The sequence below is a fragment of the Euphorbia lathyris genome, chromosome 2 (assembly GCF_963576675.1).
Source record: "Euphorbia lathyris chromosome 2, ddEupLath1.1, whole genome shotgun sequence".
NCBI lineage: Eukaryota > Viridiplantae > Streptophyta > Magnoliopsida > Malpighiales > Euphorbiaceae > Euphorbia > Euphorbia lathyris.
In genome coordinates, this window is record NC_088911.1 from 22,368,805 (window position 1) to 22,391,986 (window position 23,182).

At 34.7% G+C, this 23,182-nt stretch overlaps 3 protein-coding genes across 3 annotated transcripts; 1 reads left to right on the top strand and 2 right to left on the bottom strand.

Annotated features, from left to right (window-relative positions):
• Window positions 1–1,252: 1,252 nt before the first annotated feature.
• LOC136217257 (uncharacterized) lies at window positions 1,253–3,034 on the top strand. Its single transcript, XM_066003851.1, has 2 exons — window positions 1,253–2,264; window positions 2,535–3,034. The coding sequence occupies exons 1-2, from the start codon at window positions 1,493–1,495 to the stop codon at window positions 2,621–2,623; spliced, it is 861 nt and encodes a 286-aa protein (XP_065859923.1). The 5' UTR covers window positions 1,253–1,492; the 3' UTR covers window positions 2,624–3,034.
• Window positions 3,035–10,838: 7,804 nt separating this feature from the next.
• LOC136217256 (pectin acetylesterase 6-like) lies at window positions 10,839–15,028 on the bottom strand. Its single transcript, XM_066003850.1, has 12 exons — window positions 14,684–15,028; window positions 14,506–14,588; window positions 14,294–14,423; window positions 14,134–14,207; window positions 13,589–13,675; window positions 13,379–13,503; window positions 13,206–13,266; window positions 13,069–13,122; window positions 12,904–12,981; window positions 12,702–12,807; window positions 12,473–12,618; window positions 10,839–11,224 (listed from the first exon to the last, which is right to left on the bottom strand). The coding sequence occupies exons 1-12, from the start codon at window positions 14,892–14,894 to the stop codon at window positions 11,117–11,119; spliced, it is 1,263 nt and encodes a 420-aa protein (XP_065859922.1). The 5' UTR covers window positions 14,895–15,028; the 3' UTR covers window positions 10,839–11,116.
• A 2,389-nt stretch (window positions 15,029–17,417) lies between these two features.
• On the bottom strand, window positions 17,418–22,259 carry LOC136217255 (protein ABC transporter 1, mitochondrial). The gene is made up of 8 exons (XM_066003849.1): window positions 21,378–22,259; window positions 20,991–21,216; window positions 20,503–20,655; window positions 19,622–19,780; window positions 19,215–19,374; window positions 18,497–18,606; window positions 18,182–18,298; window positions 17,418–18,005 (listed from the first exon to the last, which is right to left on the bottom strand). Exons 1-8 carry the CDS (start codon window positions 21,941–21,943, stop codon window positions 17,610–17,612), a joined length of 1,887 nt encoding a protein of 628 aa, XP_065859921.1. The 5' UTR covers window positions 21,944–22,259; the 3' UTR covers window positions 17,418–17,609.
• Window positions 22,260–23,182: the final 923 nt, after the last annotated feature.

Sequence of the window (23,182 nt, forward strand, 5' to 3'; positions counted from 1 at the left end):
TTATGACTTAGATGAAATATTTAAATTGTATTATCAAACAAACTTAAAACCAATAACATGTAATGTATTAATTTTAAGCATCCAAAATCATTATTAAACAGGACCTAAATTTTGAGTTAAAACCTTTTGTTCAGTTTGATTTTAGAAAGCAAATTTGGTTTTTTTTTTTTGGAAAAATATAATTTTCTTTTATGTCTAGACACTAAATAAAGTTTGCAATTGCTATTATAATTTGAGATAAAATATAATTGATAACAAGTAGAGAAATTCTGATCAACTTCCGTTCCTGTGGGGGCGTCGTTGGGTTCGACGGGGGAAGCTCCGATGCCAAAATCAGTAAGGAAGATCAAGAGAGCAAACTGAATTGACAAACTGAATTGACAAAGGGTAAGTGAATGTGTGTACCTTGATAGCCTGATGTATAGGCTATATATATAGTCATGAAGTTGTAACTTGCAGTAACTAGAAAGTCTCCATTAATGTCCCATTAATGGCGGTTACTGGTTACCTTTAAGCTGACGGTTACTGGTTACCTTTAAGCTGGCGGTTAGCTAATTGATAGCTCATTAATGGCCTTTACTGCCGGGGCGGCCCAGCCGTTTCTAATGGCAAATCGAGGGTTCATGGAGATTCGCCTCATAGGTTCGTCCGCGGATCTCTTGTGGTAGGTCCTTGGCGAATATCCTTTTTGATCATTGGGATAATATCACAATGTTATCAATAATTTAACATGATTATTGAAGAAAATTGGTTTTATTTATATGTATAAAATAATAACACTTTAAATTATTAGATGGTGTGTTGCAAAACTTTATTAATAGAAAATAGATATTTTTAGTACACGTTTTGACTACTTTTTTTTTTTTTTACAATGAAGGGACTAATTCGGAGGACGTTTTGACTACCTAAGTAATAGTTGAAACTATACATTTTAATGAAAAAAAATCACTTTTTATTAATAAGATTTGGAATTATACTGTTTCAAAAATGTTAGGATTTCAAACCAACCCTAGTTAATAGAATTAAATTAAATAAATGTTTTGAGTAGCTATAAACGTAAATTTATACATGTCGGTTTTAATTATTAATTAGCTTAATTACCATTCCAGTCGCCCTTTGAACTGTGATGCAAAAGCCGTTTATTTCCCTTAATTGCCCTTGCATTATAAAATTAAGAGGATTGACACATAGAAGGGCATAGTCGGTACTGAGAAGTTTATAAATAGATAGGCTTTCTAAATGATTATGTTTACCTTCATCTTATCATAAAACAAGAAGCGGATAACCAAAAGCCACAAATCTCTATCAGTATTTATTGAAACACACAAAAAAAAAAAAAACTTCCGTTTTTACACTTTTCTCTTCTTTTCTTTTTCCTCTGTTCATCACTTTACTCTGCTTTCACTCCTTTTATTAGTAGTATGTGTTTTTAATCCTACCCACCTTTCATCATCATCATCATCATCACTAGCTATTACTGTAAAATCAATATATGGCGTCCGATGAGAACACCGCCATGATTATTTCATCATCAACGGTTGCAGACGACGAATACGATCACGATACTGATGACGGCTACGATCATCAGCCGCATCCTCATAATCTCTCAAGGTTATCTGTGTGTACGAGTTCTATGAACACGAACGAAGACGACGAAGATGATTATCAAGACTGTGATGGAATGAGGATGTTCCTGTCGAGATTATCGATTGAAAGTTTCGACGCGGATGAGGAACTCTCCGATGACGGCAAGGTAGATACAGGTATGCTCGATCTGTCGTCCGATTCGGAACCTGGATGTTACTCGCTTTCAGCTACGCCGCCGCGGCGGAGAAACGTTGGTGTTGTGGTGAGTAAGAGTAGTGAAATTAGGGGAAAAGATTATGCGAGTGAAAATGATGCGGAGAAGGGGAAATTGAGGAAGATTTCGAGGAGGAGAAGGAGAGTGGTGAGGGAGAGATGGATGGTGGATGGTGAAATTGAGAAGAGTAATAAGATTAAGAAGGAAGAAGATCTGAGTATGGGGAATTTGAATTACTGTAATAGTTTGAGCGGAGAGAGTGAAGGGAGTGGGCTTGTTGTGATAACGAGGCCAAAAGGAGGAAGAAGATCACTGTGTATGGATTTAGATGAAGTGAAGGCTTGTAGAGATCTTGGATTTGAATTGGAGCATGAACGTATGGTTGAAATGCCTAATCGTGCTTCATTTGAAACTAGTAGCGGCGGCAATTCTCCGATAGCCAATTGGCGCATTTCCAGCCCTGGTTAGTCTTTCTTTCATCTAATAGTGAAAGCCAAATCTAAATTTAGGTATCAGTTCAAATTTCACAATATATGACTGTTATCCCCAAATTTAGGTTCAAAATGATAATTGAAATTGTTAGGAGGATCAGAGTCTAGTTGATAAATTAGTTTGACAAATTTGTAGGTATTAAAATAGATTATGTTTGGCTAATTTGTGTAAATTGAATTGTGTATAATTGTGTTTTCACATCAGAAACAGTTAACTGAGTATTGATTATATGATTGTGTAGGTGATGATCCTCGAGATGTGAAGGCGAGGCTGAAGGTATGGGCACAGGCAGTGGCGATTGCATCTACCTCTCGACATGGCGGCTTCTGAGTTCTGACTACTAATTGCAACTTGATTTCTTTTTTGTTTTGGTTTATTCCTATGAAAGGAGCTTTTCTTAATTTCCTCCCTAGGTTGGGTTGGATAGTTTGGTATTTGAGCTTTCGACTTCCATGTTTTTCTCTTCTAAATTTTGTGATATTGGTATATCCAAGTTAGGAGAGCTATGACTATGGTCCGTACACCTCGTTTGGATCACTCAAAAAATGACATGTTCACGATGTTACCACATCACCGTAGAAATTTTCTAATCATTTCGGTTATGTATATTATTTAACAGTCTAGTATGTAAATAGCACGGATTGGATTGGAGTACGAGCATTCGAGTGTCTCTCTCTAGTCTACTAAACTCTATTGGGATTCTTTTGGACTCTGTATTGAGTATTTTTATTTTTGATGTTATTATTTGTCAGTTGATTTGAGTGGTTAGAGCATGAGATTGAGATCTCTTACTTACCATACCAAACCATGTGGTTTCAAAGGGGAAATAATAATGATAATAAAAAGAAAATAAATTTTACTGTATGCTTTGAAGAAACTTACTTATTATGTCGTTAAAGTTAGTGTCATATTCCGCAAAAGGACTAAAATTTGCACATGACAAGAAGACGAACAGGTTAAAAAGGTTGAAATGTAATGAATACTGAGCAGGACCAAAATAGGACTGACTTGCTATTCAAACTATTTGGTGAAAATATTACCCAAAAATATTGCAAAAACAATAAATAAATAAATAACGCCTTCTTGCGAGTGGTGTAAAGCGGGGATTGGAGTCTATTTCAGATCTCCAATCAATTTGTTACCAAAATACAACAAATCTGTCATTTCAGATGAATATATTATATTTGTCTGAAATAATATATATAAAAACCAATGTTATAAGGCTCGGATCGGACCGGGAACTGGCGAGGAAGCCGGTCCGAGCCTGGCCGGTTTTTTGAATGTTAAAAAAACCGGAGAGATCCGGGATTGACCCGGGACCCGGCAGTCCGGCCGGGAACCGGGGTGACCCCGGGTCTCTAGAATTAGGCGTGAAAAAAAATTTGGACGAGCTGGGGAATTTTAGGCGGGATGTGAGGGCTGTTTAAACAATGGAGCGTTGGAAAAATAAATGGGGCGGGCTTTGAAACTGCTGGGTGGGAAAAAATTTAAATGGAGCGTTGAAAAATTTAAATAAAGGGAAAAAAAAAACAAGCACAAGTGGCCAAGTTAAGAGACCTTATTACGATGCGGCATTCGCGTCGCCCACATCATGCGCCCCTAACCCAACAGTTAATCAATTGCAACCCCCACCCCCGTGAGAGAGCATTTTTCCTAGTAATTAGTTAAAGGCATGTTAGTTAAAGGCATGTAAACATCATTTACTTATAAACTAGTGAAGTTTCTCATTTCTTTCCTATGTGCGATGTGAATGCTTAATTTTCTTTTATTTTCTTCCAAAGCATTTTAAGTCGTTCACTTTGAGCATCAATTTCTCATTCATCACTTGTCCGTTTTGAGTTTATAATATATTTTTAAAAAGATCTCATGACATAGAATACGTTGATATATTTCAATTTATTCTGAACTTAATTTATTCGTTATATATTTAAGACTCAAATTAACAAAAAATAACAAACCAAATGTTGTTTATAATTTGTTTTGGATATATATAATGTATAAAAATAATTTTAAATTAGTTATATATATTTAATATATATAAATATTATTTATTTATTTATTACGTCATCCGGTTCGACCAATCCGAACCATCCAGTCCGACCAAGTGACCTGTGACCCAGTTACCAATCCGGTTTGATGTCCGGTCCGATTATGATAACATTGATAAAAACTATTACCTTGTATTTTTAGATCAAGTGGTTTTTTTTATGATTTTAAATCTTTAGAATTTCATTTAGCAGAAACATTTAGGTGAGTGTATAAAAAATAATACTCCACCTGTTTCATATTACATATCGTTTTAGAGAGTTACATAGAAATTAAGGATATTAGAAAAAAGACATTGTTTCCCTTATTTATTGATTCCACTATTTATTTATTCCATAATAAGTTCATTATTCTAATTAATTTTTGTAAACCCACGTTTTATAGCAAGAAAAAAGATGATATAAAATGACATGTATAATGAAACAAAAAAGAGTTTCTAGAAAGACATTTAATATAAACGGATGTAGTATAATTTTATCATTAGTGTTTTTTGATCACTTAAAGTTGGAAGTGTTTTATTATAACGGAAGCATCATTACATCAGCAGACAGAACATGACTTAAGAAAGCGGGTTTTGAATACCAAAACATAGGCGTGGCCAAGGACAAGGCCCAGGGGTGTAGACAGAGGCCTGAGCTCCTCTAGCCACCGGAACCACCTTGATCCCGGATAATTTCGGTCCCCTTGTCTCAACTTTTTTTTATCAGGGTGTTGAATTGGTCCTCCAAGATGACTCATTAAGTGTTAGACTTGTCCAATTTTGGGCCTATTAGGTACTCCCTAAATCCAAATTTTTAATTTTTTTGGCATGTTAGACCTCCATAAATCTAAATTTCTATTTTTTTGGCATGTTACGCCCTCATTAAATCCAAATTATTATTTTTTTTGGCTTGATAGACCCTCTCAAATAATTTTTTTACCTGTTCGGCCTTCCTAAATCCAATTTTTTTTACATGTTCGGAATCTTAAACAAAATCTAGCTTAATTTTGAGAAATTTTACAATAATACTTAAAAATTGATTCTTGACCACTGAAATTATAACACACATATATACAAAAAAATTAAGCAAGTTCGATATAAGATTTTTTTTTTCCGAACGCATGTATAAAATTGACCCCCATCGAGTAATCATGTATTCGCCACTGACAAAGCCTCACTAGCTAACCTGTGAGCCGTTTGGTTGGCAGACATTTTAACAAAAGTAATTGAACTATCTACTAGACTAGAAAGCAAAGCTCGACATGATTTAATAACCATTCTAAACTTCCATATATCGCTACAGCCGCATGTTGTAACTACTTCGCAAGCATCCATCTCGATGATCACCCCCTCCCATCCCACTTCCTGAATCAATAACAAAGCCTGCTGCAAACTGAGAGCTTCTGCCATCGGCGGAGGGACCCTTCCTTGACGAGCTTGAGTGAAAGTAAGAACCAGATCCCCTGCGTGATTCCTCACCACACCCCGATGCTAAACACACATAATCCTTGCCAAATAGACATAATCCTTGCCAAATAATATACTAATATGTTCATCATGTTATTATTAAAGTTTTTAATTTTTTCTTAATCAATTTTTTAGTCACTCCATTTTTTATATGAAAATACAAAATTATTCTCAGTTATATAAATAAAAACCCATCTTTTAGTTTTTAAAATTAATTAAAATAATTTTAATATTTTTTTATTATATATATACATCAAAATTCCTATGCTTGTGTACATTAAGGGTCTGTTTGGTTCAACTATTAACTAATAGATGTTGTTGCTAGCTATTTATGGTTGCAATAAGTGATGTTAGCTGTTAGCTATTAGATGTTTAATTATTAGTGTTTGGTAAAATTATATTAAACTGTTGTTGTTAGAATTTAAAAGGTCTAATAATATTAACATGTTTTAAATTAATCAACAAATAAATAATAAAAAGAATAAGGTGCAAAAATACTCCTAATATTTACAGTCAAGAGCAATTTTACCATTAACAATTTTATTCATAACGTTGGCCGCCGATATCAATTTTACCTATAACATTGGCAAGTTTGGTCAATTTCAGATCTTATTACAAAACACAAATATTTTATTTCTTATTCTACACCAATTGTATATCAGTTATTTCTAGAAAAAAATTTCATTTTTTTTTTGTGATGTAATAATAAAATTGTAAATTAATATTTATAAATTTGGCATAATATTTTAAATTTTTTTTTGTCTAACTCGTACAAAAGATAATATATATATTTTAAAAAATTTCATGTCTAACCATATGTTTGTGATCGGTTACTAATGATGATAAAATGACGCACATGTGAAGTGTAGATGACATGATTCATGACCAGGGCCGGTCCTGACATTTTAGGGACCCCAGGCGAAATAAGAGATAATAGGCCCTTAATAAAAAAAAATTGTAGTAAAAAATCTAAAAATAGAAATTTGGGCCCATTTTAGACCTAAAATATCATATTATTTGATCAATTTTTAGACCTAATGTGTATTATAACTAAATTTATAACAAAAAAAAAGTATATATTCAATTAAATTAAAAATTTTGGGCCCCTTTTAGCCTTGGGCCCTAGGCCGCCGCACTCCGGCCCTATGCCCAGGGCCGACCCTGTTCATGACCAAGAAGACAGTTTGATGAATTGTTTCTCAAATTGATCCAATTTGTCAATGTTAGGGATAAAATTGTTCTTGACTGCCAATGTTAAGGGTATAATTGTACCATTTTAGATGTTAAGGTAAAATTGCTAATACCTATAAACGTTATGTGTATTTTTGCACCTTATCCCATTATAAAATAAAAATTGTATTACACAAATTAATAAAAATAATCTATATAAAAAAATAAAAACGAAAAATTTATTAAACGCAACAAAACCTTGTTCTTCCGATAATTATGTTGTAAAAATATAAAAAATATTAAAAAAGAAACATATTTTGTAGAAACAAGATGTTCAGAAAAAGCTTCAAAACACTGCAATTTCCAAAAAAAATGCTAAACACTGCGGTTATATAAACCTAAACACCTAAACAAACGCTATATTCTTACTGTTTAAATGAAACGTTAAACACTTTAAAAAGCTAAAACAGACGCCCTTAAACTCAGATAATACATAGAATCCACAAAATAAGACTTGTATTGGGGTCCATAGGTGAAGAAACTAGACACATAATACATAGATGTTGATGTGCCCCCGGCTGTCGGTAACCACCAATAATATATCTTTATATATGCGGAATGCACCATACAAAGTTTTGTGCATTTTATTTTGATTTATTTTTTTTAGGTGGTTTTGACCTAAGTATGGGAAAAAAAAGTTCAATTCATATGAATTGAGTTTATCTTTTACAGTCAAAATAGTAAAACTTTATCACTCTCTAAATCCAAAATTGCTCAACGTTAAAAATATTGAATATATAATATTACTATTTTTTACATTAAAAGTATAGTTACACTTTCCAAAAATCATTTAAAAAGGTAAATTTAGATCTTTGCTGATACATATGGATTAAAGAAAAGAAATGTTTTAATTTTAACCATAGTTCAACAAAGAAATTTGCATGCCAAGCTTGAAAGAATTAGAATTCTATCTTATTGCTTCATGGTTTCACTTGCTCGGATTCTCAACCCATCAAACATGAGCAAATAACTAATATTGGATATGCTAAAAGGTTGATTTGCACAAATGAATCAATATTATATATTATTACCTTATGATGAAGGGCACTTTCAAGATTATAATGTCTTAGGACTATCGCACATACCAACAGAGCATGACGCTGGTTCTTGCATTTTAGGATTTCGACAAGTTATATGAAATTGAGAGTGATGCCAGCGGGATCAGAGTCGGGAGAGTGTAGATACAAGAGAATAGGCTAATGGCCTACTTTAGTGAGAATTTGTGCGTAAGGAACCATGCCTTCAAGTATCTGAGAAGTCAATAACAACTCTAGAGTTGAGTCAGTTCCCCTATAAATTTATTCACAAAGTCGGTCAACAAAATCGGGTAACGAATATAAGTAGGAGGGTGAACTTGTTAAAGACAATAGCTATGGGAGTTGAGTCAGTTTTAACACTTGAAGAAATACTATAAAGAATAACTTTGGGAGCGTATGAGCAAAGTGTTCAAATCAAAGGAGTTGATGGTGAATACTTTTTGCTTGATGGATATTAGATGAAAGAGAATCAAGTTTGACTGTAGTGTACTTCTATCCGTGAAAGAGTGATTCGAGAGTTGTAAAGGGAAAGTTTATCCAAGCATTTTGGCAGGGACAAGAAATTAGATGTTCTTAATTTTTGGTATTATTGGCCTAAGATGATATGAGATATAGCTTATTTGGTAGAAAGGTACTATGTGTGTCAAACTTTCAAAGGACATGCTCAAAATACAGGTATCTATATGTTATTGCCGATTCCAGAAACTATTTGGGAGGACCTTTCTAAGAATTTCATGTTGGGGCTACCAAGAACTCAATTTTTATAGTGATTGATCAGTTTTCCAAAATGACATAGTTTTCCAAACTTTTTTTTCAGGAGATTATATGACTACACGAGGTTCCCAAAAGTATTGTCTCCGATCGTAATACTAAATTCCGTAGCCACTTTTGGAGGACATTTTGGGCTCTATTTGGTTCATCCTTAAAGTTTAGTACTACCATCCATCCCCAAACTGATGGTCAAATGGAAATGGTAAACTGAACTTTGGGTGACCTCTTGACGAGCCTTTGTAGGGAGAAACTAAATATATGAAATTTTGCGGTTGCATAAGTGGAGTTCTCATATAATGGAGCCACACTAATACGTACCGATAATTCACCTTTTGAGCTTATGTATACCAAAGTCTCGAACCACATGTTTGATTTGGCGAATATTCTAAAAGGGAACAAACATAATATGACCGTCGAAAAGTTAGCCCATGAGATTCAACAAGTGGATGAGTACTAAAGGGAGATACAATTCGACCTGGGGGAAGGTGAAGTATTGGTTTATTCGAGCAAGGAAAGGATAGCAAGTGCACCAAATAACAAGCTCCGACTGTGGAAAAATGACACTTTCAAGGTTGTGAAGAAGTTGAGCCCGAAAGTATTTGACACTTTCAAATTGATTGGGTAAGACTTCTTCCTCATTTAATGTGAAAGATTTGAGTCTCGAATCCAATGTGCCACTTTCATTTTCAACACTTAATTTGGAATCAAGTTCTTTTCACTCGTTTCTAAACAGGAACGTAACCACAATGAATCGCAGAGGGTTGACCGACCCTTCGATCTGCGAAAAAACCTCTAGGAGAGGTGATTTCAGCGAGCTCCACCCTTTCTTATACATGGCTGGAAGCCACCCAACGATAACAGATACGAGTAACCCCATTTTCCATTTTCCCTATTTCTTTTAAATGCCTAAATGACAATATCGTTTTGATTTAAGCATTTAAAAGAAAGAACCCAACAATTAGGCATTGAATTAAAATTCTGATTTATCCATTTCTCTTTATCTTCTAGTAAAAGAATTGTTATCTCTTAGATTTAGGTTATATATATATATATATATATATATATATATATATTTTCAAATTAACTTATAAATTCTTATCAATTAAATTAGTTATTAAATTTAATTTAATTTGTTAATTTTAGTATTTAATTCTACTTTATAGTTTTTAGAAAGTTTTATTGATTAGTCAACATTATTATAAAAATTGTATGTGTTGATTTAATTTTCTTGTATTTTTATAAATGTTAGCTTCTATAATTTAGGGGTGGTGGAGGTAGGTCCTTAATCCCTTTGATAATTTTTGGGTTTTTTTTAAAAAAAAATTTGTTTGTTTAATTTTGTTGATTATTCATATGAGTGCAAGGTTATTTAATTTTGTTTTCGGATTGGGTAGTTTTATTGTCTGATAGTTTTAAAAATTTGATTGAGTATTTTAAATTCTGGGTATTCAATTTTTTAGAGTCTTGGAGATTAATTTGGATATTAAATTTGTTATTTAAATTGGACTTAATTTCCTAAGTATTAGCTAAAACAATTACACTAGCACCTAGAAAAAAAATTCTAGAAGTATATAAATACATTTTTAGTAAGAATCAAAATCTTAAGTGTTAATTTTTTTTTTGTACATAGCTCCCCCAAACTTTTGGTCCTGACTCCGCCAGTATATAACACATCCACTTTTGTTGCTCCACATATTAATCAACTCTGGTTCATCAAATGGTGCCATTTGAAACATGTTAATGACATCAACGACATACTAAGCAGACTTAGCGGGGAAAACCCTAATCTTGAAGACTCGGAGATTATTATGGTTGAAGTAACATCACTGCAGATCAGATATATAGTCATTTATTTTAGTCTCTCACAATTGAAATTGAGAGAGCAAATTCAGGAGAAAAAAAAAGGTGTATTTTTTTTTCATAGACAAATTAAGTTGACATACAACCAATAATTTTAACAAATGATTCCATAATCTAAAGCAGAAGTAGTTACTATTTAGTCAAACAGAAAGTATGAAGCTTTTGGTAAAGCTAACTGAATCAATTATATAATTCACAGTACAAGTGGCTGAAATCAGGTGGCAACACTTAGTTTTATTGTAACAGATGAGCTCAGTGAATTCTGCTGACTAATAAATACATTGATGAAATGTTTAAGCATAATACATGAATAAGTGCAGTGATTTGCGTTTGCATTTCACTGCAAAGTGATGATTTTAGGTTATATCATCACCATAATCAAATGGTGTAATAATGGAAAATGGAGAAAATGAATGTGTTGTGTTCTACAACTCACTTGAAATTAAGATTGTGGCAGGTGTTGTCACAAGGGTATGGGCAGTCAATTGCTTTGACTCCTACCCGATCAAAATACCAGTCTCCAACAGATTGTGCCACCCTCTGCATATACAAATAATATGATTCCCAAATTAGTGTTCAACCACCAAAACAACCCAAACCAAATTTACAATGACTCGATAATTCTAAAATAATTAGAGGTATTTGAAGTTAAGAATTTAATTCGGTCAAACCATTGGGTTAGAGACACATAAGAATTTTGAAATTTAACGCTAATGGACAACAATGAAATCTAGGAACACACTGACGAGAAAAAAAACTCAATGGGATCGAAAATGGATGAAGGAACAATTTCAAAAAAATTGATAGGGCCAGCACGCAAGGTAGCTCAAAGTAGATTTGTTGATCTAATTCTCATAAAATTTGAACATGTTTACTTTTGAGGGGTGAGACAGAATGAACATATCACTTGCTACTATATGATTGCTATGAGGGATAAGGATAAAAACAATTCTAACGTTTTTATTTAGCCCTAATGTATGAAATTGTATATATTTAATCTCGGCGTTTTCAAACGTTTCCAAACAAGACCAATATTAGCCCTACATTACCAAAATGTTGAAAAAACATGTATGCCTACTATTTAACTGTCACATTAGACATTCTAAACAATTTTGTCGATAAAGTGAAGCAGTTTTGTGAACATTTTAGACACTTCGATACAAAAAATTGTGATTAACTTGTATGTGTCAGACTTAGCATTTTACCGGGTTTTTTAGTAACATATTAAATATCCTAGATATAATTGTTGTTTGGAATGTTCGACGTGATAGTTAAATAACAGTCAAACCAGTCTTTTCAAATTTTTGGTAATGTAGCATTAGAATCGATCTCGCTTGAAAACGTTAGGATTAAAGTTTGACCATTTCGTAAGTTAGGACTAAATTTGTACTTCACAAAAATGTTAAGGTCAAATTTGGCCCTCTTATCCCTTTGCTATGATGTTTGGTTTGGATAAATGGTCAACTTGACCCTAAACTTGACTTGAAGTATCTATTTAATTAAAGTCAAATTTTAGGTATGAAATTAGTGTTTGAACTTGGCATTTGTAATCAAATTAGTCTCAACTAACACATATCAGCAGCATCAGCAATTGACAGAGGCAAAAAAAGCCACCAATACATATGTTGATATATATGTCATTTTGAACTGATTTCACACAAGTTGAAAGCTTAAAATGTATCTATCTAAGGTTCATTTTTGGGTAAATTGATTTTCCAAGCCAAGTTTTGGGGGTCAAATTGACCCTTTACACGATGTTTCTTTTATGAACAACTTAATAGTGAGTACCTTGTTCTTTAGGACGGGTGAATCATTAGCAAACCATGTATCTTGCCTCTCAGATTGACAGTGAGCAAAGCAAGAATTAATGAATAATCCATTTTGGATTGGCTGCGAGAAGGTGTTTAGGGCATGAAGCATTTGATTTCTGAATTCTGTTTCACAAAAAGAAAAGAAAAGCAAACTATGTTAATGTTTCCAAGTAAAACCAAACATAACAAAGTGGAACAAAGTTCACCTTGAAAAAACTGGATCTGTGATGAATTACATTCCGCATGATTTTGTTTGCATTCTTTCCAATAACCTTGAGGATCAGCTGACGGCGGAATCAAGCTAGCTTGAACCTGGTAAAATCAGAAATAAGTAATCAAAAGTCACATTCAGGAACTCAATTCATGACCTTCCCTTAGAAGTGAAACCAAATATGAAAATATAATTACCTGCCATGCATCATAGGCCGCATTGAGAATAAATAGTGGAGTCTTTACATTAGCAATTAAATTCTGGGGGAAGAAGCACTGCATGAAAGAGAGTCATAAGTTGCTATTCACTAAAATGCAGTTATAAAACTGGATAAAACAATGAAGAAAAGGGCAAGGGATTACAGAAGTTGGATCCAGGTTGTTGATACATGAACTTGGAAGATTCTTTTGCACATCCTACAATTTCATTTGTATATCAATAATCAATTAATGGTTACATTATCCTAAAGATCAAAGCATTCATGTGTTATTAAGCATACCTGTAAGCTAACTACACCTTGATACATATTTCGAAGGGTACGGGTACCAGACACGTCAATTCTACAAGAGATTCAAATTTGAAGAAATGGCAATCTTAAATTTCTCATGAATTAATACATTATGATAATAGATGCCATGGGAGAGAAAAATAAATAAAGACATGCTTGCTTACGCATCTAGAAAGAGTCCAGCATCACTTAAGCACTTCACTTTGGTAGATTGTGGAAACAACTCCTTAAACTCATCACAGTGTAATATGGATGCAAGACCCCCTGCTGAGCATCCAGAGAGAAGAGCCTGAAATACAATAACTCTTCATTGAGTGAGTGTACCACATTAAAACGACATGACGATCACGAAGAAAGTAATGAACAATTGCTACCTGATTAGCATTTTTCATTCCTTCATTCATTAGATGCTCCATAGCAGCTAACCAGATGCGCTGTCCTCGAAAATAAAGTTGTGCAGCCTGAAAGAGAGATTACTTCAAAAAAATCTTTACAATTCCAAATACCAATCTTAAAATTCAACATGTAATTCAATCCATAATCCGGCTTCTTCAAACCGCCATCACTTCAATGCAACAGTTTGGTCATTGTGAGGACATACAAACTTTCATAGATTGACAAACCATTCATAAAACATACCATACCTGAATATACAGCTTATGGTCCTATTCCTTATTGATAATGGATCCAGTTATTTGGTTTGAGTTTGATCAGACATTTTTCCCAATTAAGGTCTCCGCACTAATAATATCATAGCTCTTTAAGTAACCCTTTAAGCAACAGCATGCATTGAGCATGCTCTATTAAGTGATTTAACCCACCAATTACCTCCAGTTATATGTGCATCTGGTATATTCATAGCCATTTCTAGAAAAACTTGTAATTTGAAGTGTTATTTTCAGGAATTAAACCGACCAACCTCATTATAACCTTCCCCATTAAAAGATGCACCGTCACAGTATCTTAACTTGACTCTATTCCAGTTAAAGAAATCTACAAGCATACAGATAAATACGAAATCAGAAAATTGTAATAAAAATTTCTACAGTAAATGAAGTATTTATAGTAGGAGGAAATACCAGGATTTTCTTCTGCTTTATTGCTTAATATTCCAGTGAATGGAATTTCCTTTTCCATAAATTTCGACGAGCCACGCCGTGAAGTTTTCCGGTAAACACAACTCCGAATGTCATTACACCAACCACCGCCCTAAGCACCAAATCGATATTTTAGTCCTTCACTTCATCAGTAAGAACAACGTCTCAACTTGAATATGAAATATCTGACGTACCTCTAACTGAATGAGCCAGCTGTTTTGACCCGATCCAGACCCCCGATCCAAGTGGTAACCCGGAAGTGTTCCATCCAAGCACACTGCCATAGAAATTGAAGCCAATTTCTTCAGTTTATAGAAATGAACATCCTCATTTTCAGCTATAGAAACAGGTAGAAAAAGTAAGATATATTACCAGCTCCTTTGGAATCAGCTCCTTGAATAAGAGTGAGTTCGACCATAAGAGGTTTAGAAACAGTGGAAGAAGGCGTAGATTCATAGCTCTCCAAAAACGAAAAAGCTTCAAAATCTCCATTAGAATCATCCAAAGATCCATCAACAGCCATAAGAACATAAGAGCACAAAAATACAAAAACGAAGGCGGTCATCCCCAGCAGCTTCATCATCTGTGCAAGAATGCTTTGGATGAAACGCTGGGAATTGTTGTTTGTATATAGTGAAATGGGTTGCCTTATTTAAGTGGATTTTAGTGTTGTATTGAGTAAGAGTAAGAGTAATGTAATGATAAAATAGAATAAGACCGTTGTGTGGTTTTATTTCGTGGAACTCGAAGCCCACCATTTCTTATTATTATTTCTAGTCTTGTCCTTTTCTTTTGCCATTATTGCTTTTTTTCCTTTTTGCGCTTTTCTTGTTAACATTCGCTTTTCTTTCTTTTTCTTCTTCCTCCACGCCGAAATTTAAGGATGATTTCATTTTCTTTAATCTTCATTCTTTAGCTTTATGCGTTTTTTCTTGTAACTCAAGATTATAACTCCAAACTACACAACGGACTCCCCAAATTTATTTCATAATTGAAAACTAAGATTATTTTTATAAACTATTTAAACTTTTGAAATATATGACCAGTTGATTGCCAATCACAGTCATTTCTTCTTATATTCAAAATCTCATTTTTAGTTCTTAATGTAAGAGTATCTTTCTATTAATAAAAGGCTGCTCACTGTCAGCAGTAGTAATATCTCCTTTCCGGTACAAATTATTTTCTCTGTTAATAAAATTTTAGTACATAAATTAAGAAAAATGAAGTAATAAATAACACCTATTTTGTTTGTCCGATTTGCAGACGTAAAGTTATAATTTAAGAATTTGCAAGTTCAGATTCATGGTTTGTGCCGTTAAAGAATATGACCCTGTTTAGGAATTAGCTGTTAGCTGATTTGACTAGCTGTTTGTGTAGACCTGTTTGGTAAAAATTAGTTGATTGATAATAGCGGTTTGTGCAAAAAGACGAATAAGGGCATTAATTTTGGCGTAGGAGAAGAGAGAGACTATCTATTAGAATTAAAGAAATCCATTAATTTTAATATTCCAAAACGCTAATTGAAAAAGCTCATTTTAAGAGCTTTTTCTAAATTAGCGTTTTCATCCCAAAACTCTCTTCCAAACCTCTTTCCACCAAACACTCCAATCAGCGGTTTCAGTGCTCAAACCTCTTAAATTGGTCAAAACCGCTCTTTTTATCCCAAAATGCTTTTTACCAAACAGGGCCTATATAAATCAATATTTGTGCATTAATTCTTTTGTAAGTGCAGGTTACGAGAAAATTTACAAAATCAGTCTTTATATTTATTGGAAATCGTTTCTTAATAGTTAGAATAATAATTTTAATAGAATATTTAAATTTACAAGCTGCATATTTATTTGTGTATATGAATTTTGTAAACTTATAAATCAAAATTCTACATTCGCCAATAAGACAAAACCAAACCATATGTTTTTTTACTGTTCTCCTAAAATATATATTAAAATGTCTTAATGGTATCCTTTTACCAAAAACATCCTTATAATTTTTGAAATACAAATCAATCTTGTGATATTATAAAGGGCGGTCCGGTCGTACTACGCGTCCCCGCTGAACGAGAGTCCGGGGAAAGGTCCCACCACAAGGGTATACTGGGGTAGGGCTGTAATCGAACCGAGCTTTGGCCTGTTCAAGCTCGGCTCGCTATAAAATTAACGAGCTCGAGCCCGAGCCGAGCTTGCTATAAAATTAACGAGCCGAGCCCGAGCCGAGCTTTGGCTTGCTCAACGAGCTTGAGCCGAGCTTCAAGCTTGTTTCGAGCCCAAAATCCTCTTTTGGACTTGGTTCATTAAGAAAATTATCTACAAAACTAAAATTTGTTCATAAATGTTCTAATTGAGTCTGCTCGCGAGCTTTCGAGCCGAGCTTTGACCTGCTCAATCTTGGCTCGTTTACGAACTGAGCCAGTAAATCGTGTTCACGAGCGGCTCGTTTACAAATCGAGCCGAGTCGAGCCGAGCTTTTATCGAGCCGCTCATGAGCGGCTCTGTTCATTTACAGCCCTATACTGGGGGCAAGCCTTCCCCTGCCAATCTTGTGAATAATAGACTTTTAGTTTTTTTTATTAAATCTCATATATTTTAAAACAAAAAAATATACTATAATAGATAACCTTTGGAACTTATGCTATAAATTAGAAAATCTCCATGTTGTTAAGTACCAAATGTAGTACAAATTAGAAAATCTCTTAGTTAACTACCAAATTTTTAGTATAAATTAGAGAATCTGCTTTGCGTAGATTTCAATGTATTATTGTTAATTAGAAAATCTGCTTTGCGAGGTTAGATTTTGTTTCTATCTTGGCGTAAAGCCCTAGAGGAAATAAACGCATCTTCTAATTAAAATAGAAGATGCGTTTACTTCCTCTACGCCAAGAGAGAAACAGAATCTAACATTGCTTACCCTCAAACAGGCAAATATCTTAATAATAATAACAATTTAGAAAATAAATAAATAAATAAGACCCCAGACATCTCAAAAAGTACATTTCACATGAGAATATTGACAATTTTTGCTCCTTGTGTCAAGAGAAGTAAGAAATTGGGATTCTACAAAATAGTATTAATTCTGAAATCAAAGACTGGCTTCAGTGAAATTCCATATAAATCAAAACTAATTCATCTTATATTGTTAAGAAAGCATGAAGTTTATACATAGATAGGTGACTTATCAAAAAGACAAACCTTTCCATCTCTCTGATTATCAAATAAACAATTTCTAGGATGGGCAACTCATCCATCACTTTATTCCATTTAAAAAAAATGTTTCCAAATTTAATAAAAAAATGAGGACCGTATTAAGATATCGAGCCAGTCGACAACATCTCATTCTGATCTTCACTAAACTCATAATTATCATAGACATTAAGCAGTACCTCCCTACATGGCACAACGGCCCCAAGCTTGATACAAGCCAAAAAAGCACCTGAAAGCTTCCGGTGAAGGCTGTAGGATTCTTCCGGTGGTGGTGTGAGTCTGTGCTTCAGCATTGTAGCCCCTAGGTTTGTCACACCTGAGGTGATATTGGTAGATCGGAAATCATACCCCCCAGGTTTCGCAAATGGCAATCCCACAATAAAGCCAGCTTGCACGTGAGCATCCAGCATTACCTCTGATTCCAATCCCGTAAGAAACCCGAGTCTTCTCGACATCTCAATTACCGTATCCTTCTCACCATTTGCACATGCCACAACCTAATCAAGTATGCAACAAAATGTCTCAGCTTATACAACATAAACATAGGATGAAGAACCCTAACGGATGCAATCTTAATGGCCATAAATAACATTCCCAACTTTTTTTTAATATGCAACAGCTTGTGCAATTGAAATTTGTAAGCAGAACTCTAGTTATAGGCAAAAGGTGTTACCATTCTTATATAGTCATCAACAAAACGTTTCGGAAAATCACGAGCTGCTCCGAAGTCAATGAGATTCACAGTTTCTGTGGCCTCGTCATACAGGAAGTTTCCCCAATTAGGATCAGTCTGCAATAGGACAATTGCAACAAATCTAAGGCCATTTTCTTATATTAGGAACTGCAATTTGCAAAAGTATTTTACCACTGGCAGCTATTCATATTTCAGAACCACCAAAATGTGAATAAACCAGAAGAAACATGGAATTATAAAATGAGCTCAGAGAGCAGTTGACAAGCATAAATGGATTAGGGAGGAAGGTCTAACCTGCATGAATCGGAAAACAAATAACTCCATCAACGTTAATTCTAACAACTTTTTCCCCACATAATTTCGTGTTTCTTGGTTCAGTAATGCCACCTTATCAATTGGAATCCCTGTAGCAAGAAAAATTAGGATGACATCAAATTGGTTTTATAATATTATGATGAGAAGATCTCCTAATGACATCAAATTACAGGAAACCACCAGAAGAAATTTCGCAAAATTTAAGTGAAAAGTGAAAAAAAAGATAGGACAACTAACTAATATGAACAATAATCCCAGTGTAGCATAGTCCAATTCATTTCTCTTTCTGATAATCAATGTTGTTAGTGACCAATTTACATTGCTGCAAGTTTTATTTTGCAAGGAAATGTCAGAACACTTCTCGTGGAATGTAAAACTAGACTAGTACTTGCTAATAGTAAGTAAAGCAAGAACTGGCTGCTGTTGGAATTTCTGCCTATCACGTGTCAATCTGCCTAAGTGCATTTATAAAATAATTGATTTACAAGACGCAATGCAAGCTGTATCTCAGGAAGAAGAGGCTAGTGTATAAAATAATTTATCAGTGATGTACTTCAATCCATCAGAAGCTTTCACAGCTCGTTAGTCAGTGAAGTTCTCTTCTACTTAGTTTAATTGAACATAATAATCCAGCAATGATTACACAAAACTAACCTGTTAATTAGAGAAGTAACAAACAAAAGAAAAGGTGTATCACCTGAAATAAGTTCTGTAGTTAGGACTCTCTTGCTGGAAAGTTCATCTACAACCTTTGGGACATAGTAACCCTTAACATTAGATAGTAAATTACGGAACCGTTTCTGATTCTTTGCTTCCAGTTCATAGTCACATTCACGTGATAATTCTTCTTTTGCCACCTTAAAAGGTTTAGATGAAGAACATCAGCCACAGAATAACAGTATTACTAACATATAGAGAAGATATAGGACACAAGCATAACTTGAAGCAGGTCATACAACCACAATAAGCCAAGACTTCCTTTTCAAGTCTCTCCAAGCATTAGCTAGTAATGCAAACTAATAGCATATATATATATATATATATATATATATATATATATATATGTATGTATTCATGGACATGTATGGATAAACATGTACACACCTTCATTGCTCTTTCAATGAAAAGTCCTTTTGGAATAAGGTTGGTATAATCTAGGAGAAGTTTCACATTGTCAATGTCACTATCAATGCTATTGGCAACACCAGGGTACTGAATTTTCATTGCAACTTCAATACCATCCTTTGTAACTGCACGGTGGACCTATAATTGTTTTGAAATAGTTAGGCCATAGTAAGCTACAAGAATACTTAAGAATATGGACAAATATAGTCATATAACATCTGCAACAAGAATGGGATGCCAATAAATCACGGAAGACATTCACTTCACGAATACCATACATGTAAGCTGGGAAAGGGAGGAAAACATGCGGAGAACTTCACATACAAGGCAGCATAGACTACTTAGCCTCATAAACTAATAAAACATGCTTTTTAGCTCTGCAGTTCTAATAGTTTCCACTTATAACCAAATGAAACTAATATGCAAAACAATTTATATTTAAAATTTAACTGGCAAAAGAATATTGTTAATAATTAATTTGGAAGCTGACAAATAAGAAAGTGACTCAAACAGTTTATGCAGCAAAATAGGGATTGGGTACACAACATGAAGACATATGTTGAAGATGTTGTCAAACCAAGTTGATCCATCGTATCATAACATGTTGTATGGAAACTTTCTTCACTGGTGTTTCCGCATTTTGTGTCTGTTTCCCTTTCGTTTTTTTCCGTTTCCTAGCTATATTTTTTTTAGAAATAACATTTCCCGGTTTCTCAGTTTCAGTTTCCATGCAACATAGGTATCATATCTTATTCATAACTTAGCGTGAAAGACTAAAAAGCTTGATGCAACTTGAATATAATATCAGTCAGCTAACTCAGAGTGAACCACAATACGAAATTGTAGGTATGAGGCATAACCTGGCCTATACTTGCAGCCGCAAGTGGCTCATAATTGAAACTTGTTAGTTTGGTTGACCAGTCAGACCCCAGTTCAGCATCCAAAACATGATCGAGCTGGCGCCTTGGCATCACATCTGCACCTTGACGAACTATGTCTAAAGCCGCCAAGATCTATCAAAATAAAAAAAAAATGTCACAAATTCCATGGAGAAAAATTACAGAAGGAAAATAGGAAATAAACAGTTCTAACACCTCAGTAGGCCAAATGATTAAATAAAAAGATTTCACATTTTCCTCTAGACAATGATCAGTAGGCACACGCATTTTTAAACAAAATACGCTGTTCACTTTCTATCCCAATCAGGTCCGCTCACGACGATAGTTGGTTAAAACTCATAGAAAGATTATTTCGTTTCTAACAGTCAAAACTCAAAACCCTAGATACTCAGAATTGGAACCAAAGAATCAAAGTTCATAAATAACTTAAGTGAAAACAAATTACCAACCGGAGCAGGAACAAGAGATTCATCCTGTATACTCAGCATTTGTCCTAATTTGAGCGCAGCTCCACGCATTCTGCATAGTGCCAGAGCCAAACGTTCTGCATTTTTTTCAGACAAAATTGGGGATAGGGCAGATTGATTGTCTTGCGAACTTGGAGAACCATAGACCAGCCTCTTTGTAGATTCCTGAATTGCTCCCCATGCAAGGCCAGCTCCTAGACCAGCAAACCTTTAAAAGTTATAAGATCGAAGTTAAGGATGTAATAGAGAAATTGCACCATAAATTGCAGAGTTCTCAATTCAATTTTGATGGACCTCATTCACAGATTCAATAATAAGTATGCATAATCACATTACCAATTACTCAAGTGACCGCAGAAAAACACTCACCCAAGCGCCCTACTAAAGGGAGTCGAAGGAACTCTCCTCTCTCTCAGCTTCCTCCTCTTCAATTCTGAAACCGCCGGCGTCGGCACCTGGATAGTCATCTCTCCACCACTCACGTCCCCCTTGTCATCAAATTCCCGAGCTTCACATACTCTCTGAACAGCATATTTCTCTAGTTCCACAAACTCATCGCTTGAAACCTGATTATGCTCAGAAACCTTCTCTTCGACGACCACCGCAGCAGCAGGATCACTGTGATTGGAGACATCATCATTCCCGCCAATACTTTCAGAAAGCGGTTGAACTGGGCCGGGCTGTGCCACGTCATCCGAGTTGTTAAAAAAAACGACGGACTCCTTGGGCCTAGGAGGAGAAAACTCGCGAACATTGCCACTAGTAAGGCCCGATAAATCGGTGAGGGAAACTAGAGCCTTCTTCGCCGAGGAGGTAATTAGGGTTTGAAAATCAGCAGATGCAGCGGTTTGAAGAGCTGGAGAAGCTTTAGCGATCTCTTTTGCAATAAGAGAGAGGCCATTAACTAACCTCCCGGCGTCCTTAAACAAAGTCATGGCATGGGAAAGGTCTCTATGAATCAGAAAGGAAGAAATGCGAATTGGATCTCCAGTTGAACGTCGTGGAAAAATGTCAATTGACCGAAAGAGAAAGAAAGGAGAGTGCTTTAATGGCTATGGAACTATGGTCGGCAAAGGTACGTGGAACTCGTTCCATCCATGAGATTTTTTTATATCGAACCCGACCCGGTTCATTGGAAGGTTTTGAAGTAAAAGGTCATGCATTTGGTGGGGCCCTTGTCTCCTTGGTGGCGACGGCCCAAGCTTTGTAGAACTTGGACCTCTCAAGTTTTGGACTTCGACCATGTTTTTGTATAAGTAGGAGATCACTACAAATATAGTATAATATATATATACAGTGTTATTTTTTTCTTCTAAATATCAGTATGTCCCCGACCAATCAATTTATAACATATGTATTTATATTTTGATATATATTGAAAGTGATAAACGAAAGTTTTAGTCGTAAACCAATAAAAAGGTACGAAAGTTTTAGTCGTAAACCAATAAAAAGGTTCTTCTCTGGCTAGACTAGAAGGAGTGGATCCCAAGATAAAGGTATAAACCTTGAATTCTCAAAGAGAAAGAGTTGATTGATAAAAGTTACCTCCTCTTTACAAAAATGGAAGTTTAAATAACTCCCGAAATGATAAGAAATACCCCTCCTAGGGTTACAACAAGGCACAAAATAAAGGGTAATATAGGTAAAGCGCCCAGACAAGTAGTACAAAGGTACATGTACGGATTGACAGGGTTGTTGGTGATTTCCTTCGTGAGAAAGTAAGCCCGAGTATCCGCCAAGGAATTGAGGTTGATACGCCTGAAGGGATACGCCCTTTCGTACACTCCTAGGATCCGTCCTGATGGGTATAACCTTGGGTGCACGCTGTTCGTGTGGTCTATGGTATATGAGGATCCACCAGGTTGTGTTTGGACGGTGGCTCTAGGTAGGATGTCCGCATCATTTGTATTTGAGGATCCGCCAGATTGTGTTTGGGCGGTGGCTCTAGGTAGGATGTTCGCATCATATTTTATATGAGGTTTATCTTATTTTATTTTTTGTGTTGGAACACCAATTGGAGGATAGTTTTTGATATTACTATTCACACTGATATTTTAGATAAGGTTGTCAAACTTATTTGCATTCATGTAGAATTAATATAGGGCCGGCCTAGGGTCCAAGGATGGAGGGGGTCCAAAAAGAAAATTACAGTTTATAAATAAATATATTACGTT

Bases quoted from the DNA above. Each gene is read 5' to 3' on its own strand.
- LOC136217257 (XM_066003851.1), top strand. From the start codon at position 1,493: ATGGCGTCCGATGAGAACACCGCCATGATTATTTCATCATCAACGGTT. The intron at 2,265-2,534 runs GTTAGTCTTTCT...ATGATTGTGTAG, and splicing joins TTGGCGCATTTCCAGCCCTG to GTGATGATCCTCGAGATGTG.
- LOC136217255 (XM_066003849.1), bottom strand. From the start codon at position 21,943: ATGACTTTGTTTAAGGACGCCGGGAGGTTAGTTAATGGCCTCTCTCTT. The intron at 19,781-20,502 runs GTTATGCCTCAT...AAACAATTATAG, and splicing joins CGGCTGCAAGTATAGGCCAG to GTCCACCGTGCAGTTACAAA. The intron at 18,006-18,181 runs GTAACACCTTTT...ATACTTGATTAG, and splicing joins TTGATGACTATATAAGAATG to GTTGTGGCATGTGCAAATGG.
- LOC136217256 (XM_066003850.1), bottom strand. From the start codon at position 14,894: ATGATGAAGCTGCTGGGGATGACCGCCTTCGTTTTTGTATTTTTGTGC. The intron at 13,504-13,588 runs GTAGCAATTGTT...ATTGTATTTCAG, and splicing joins GAATGAAAAATGCTAATCAG to GCTCTTCTCTCTGGATGCTC. The intron at 13,267-13,378 runs GTAAGCAAGCAT...AATCTCTTGTAG, and splicing joins GCTGGACTCTTTCTAGATGC to AATTGACGTGTCTGGTACCC.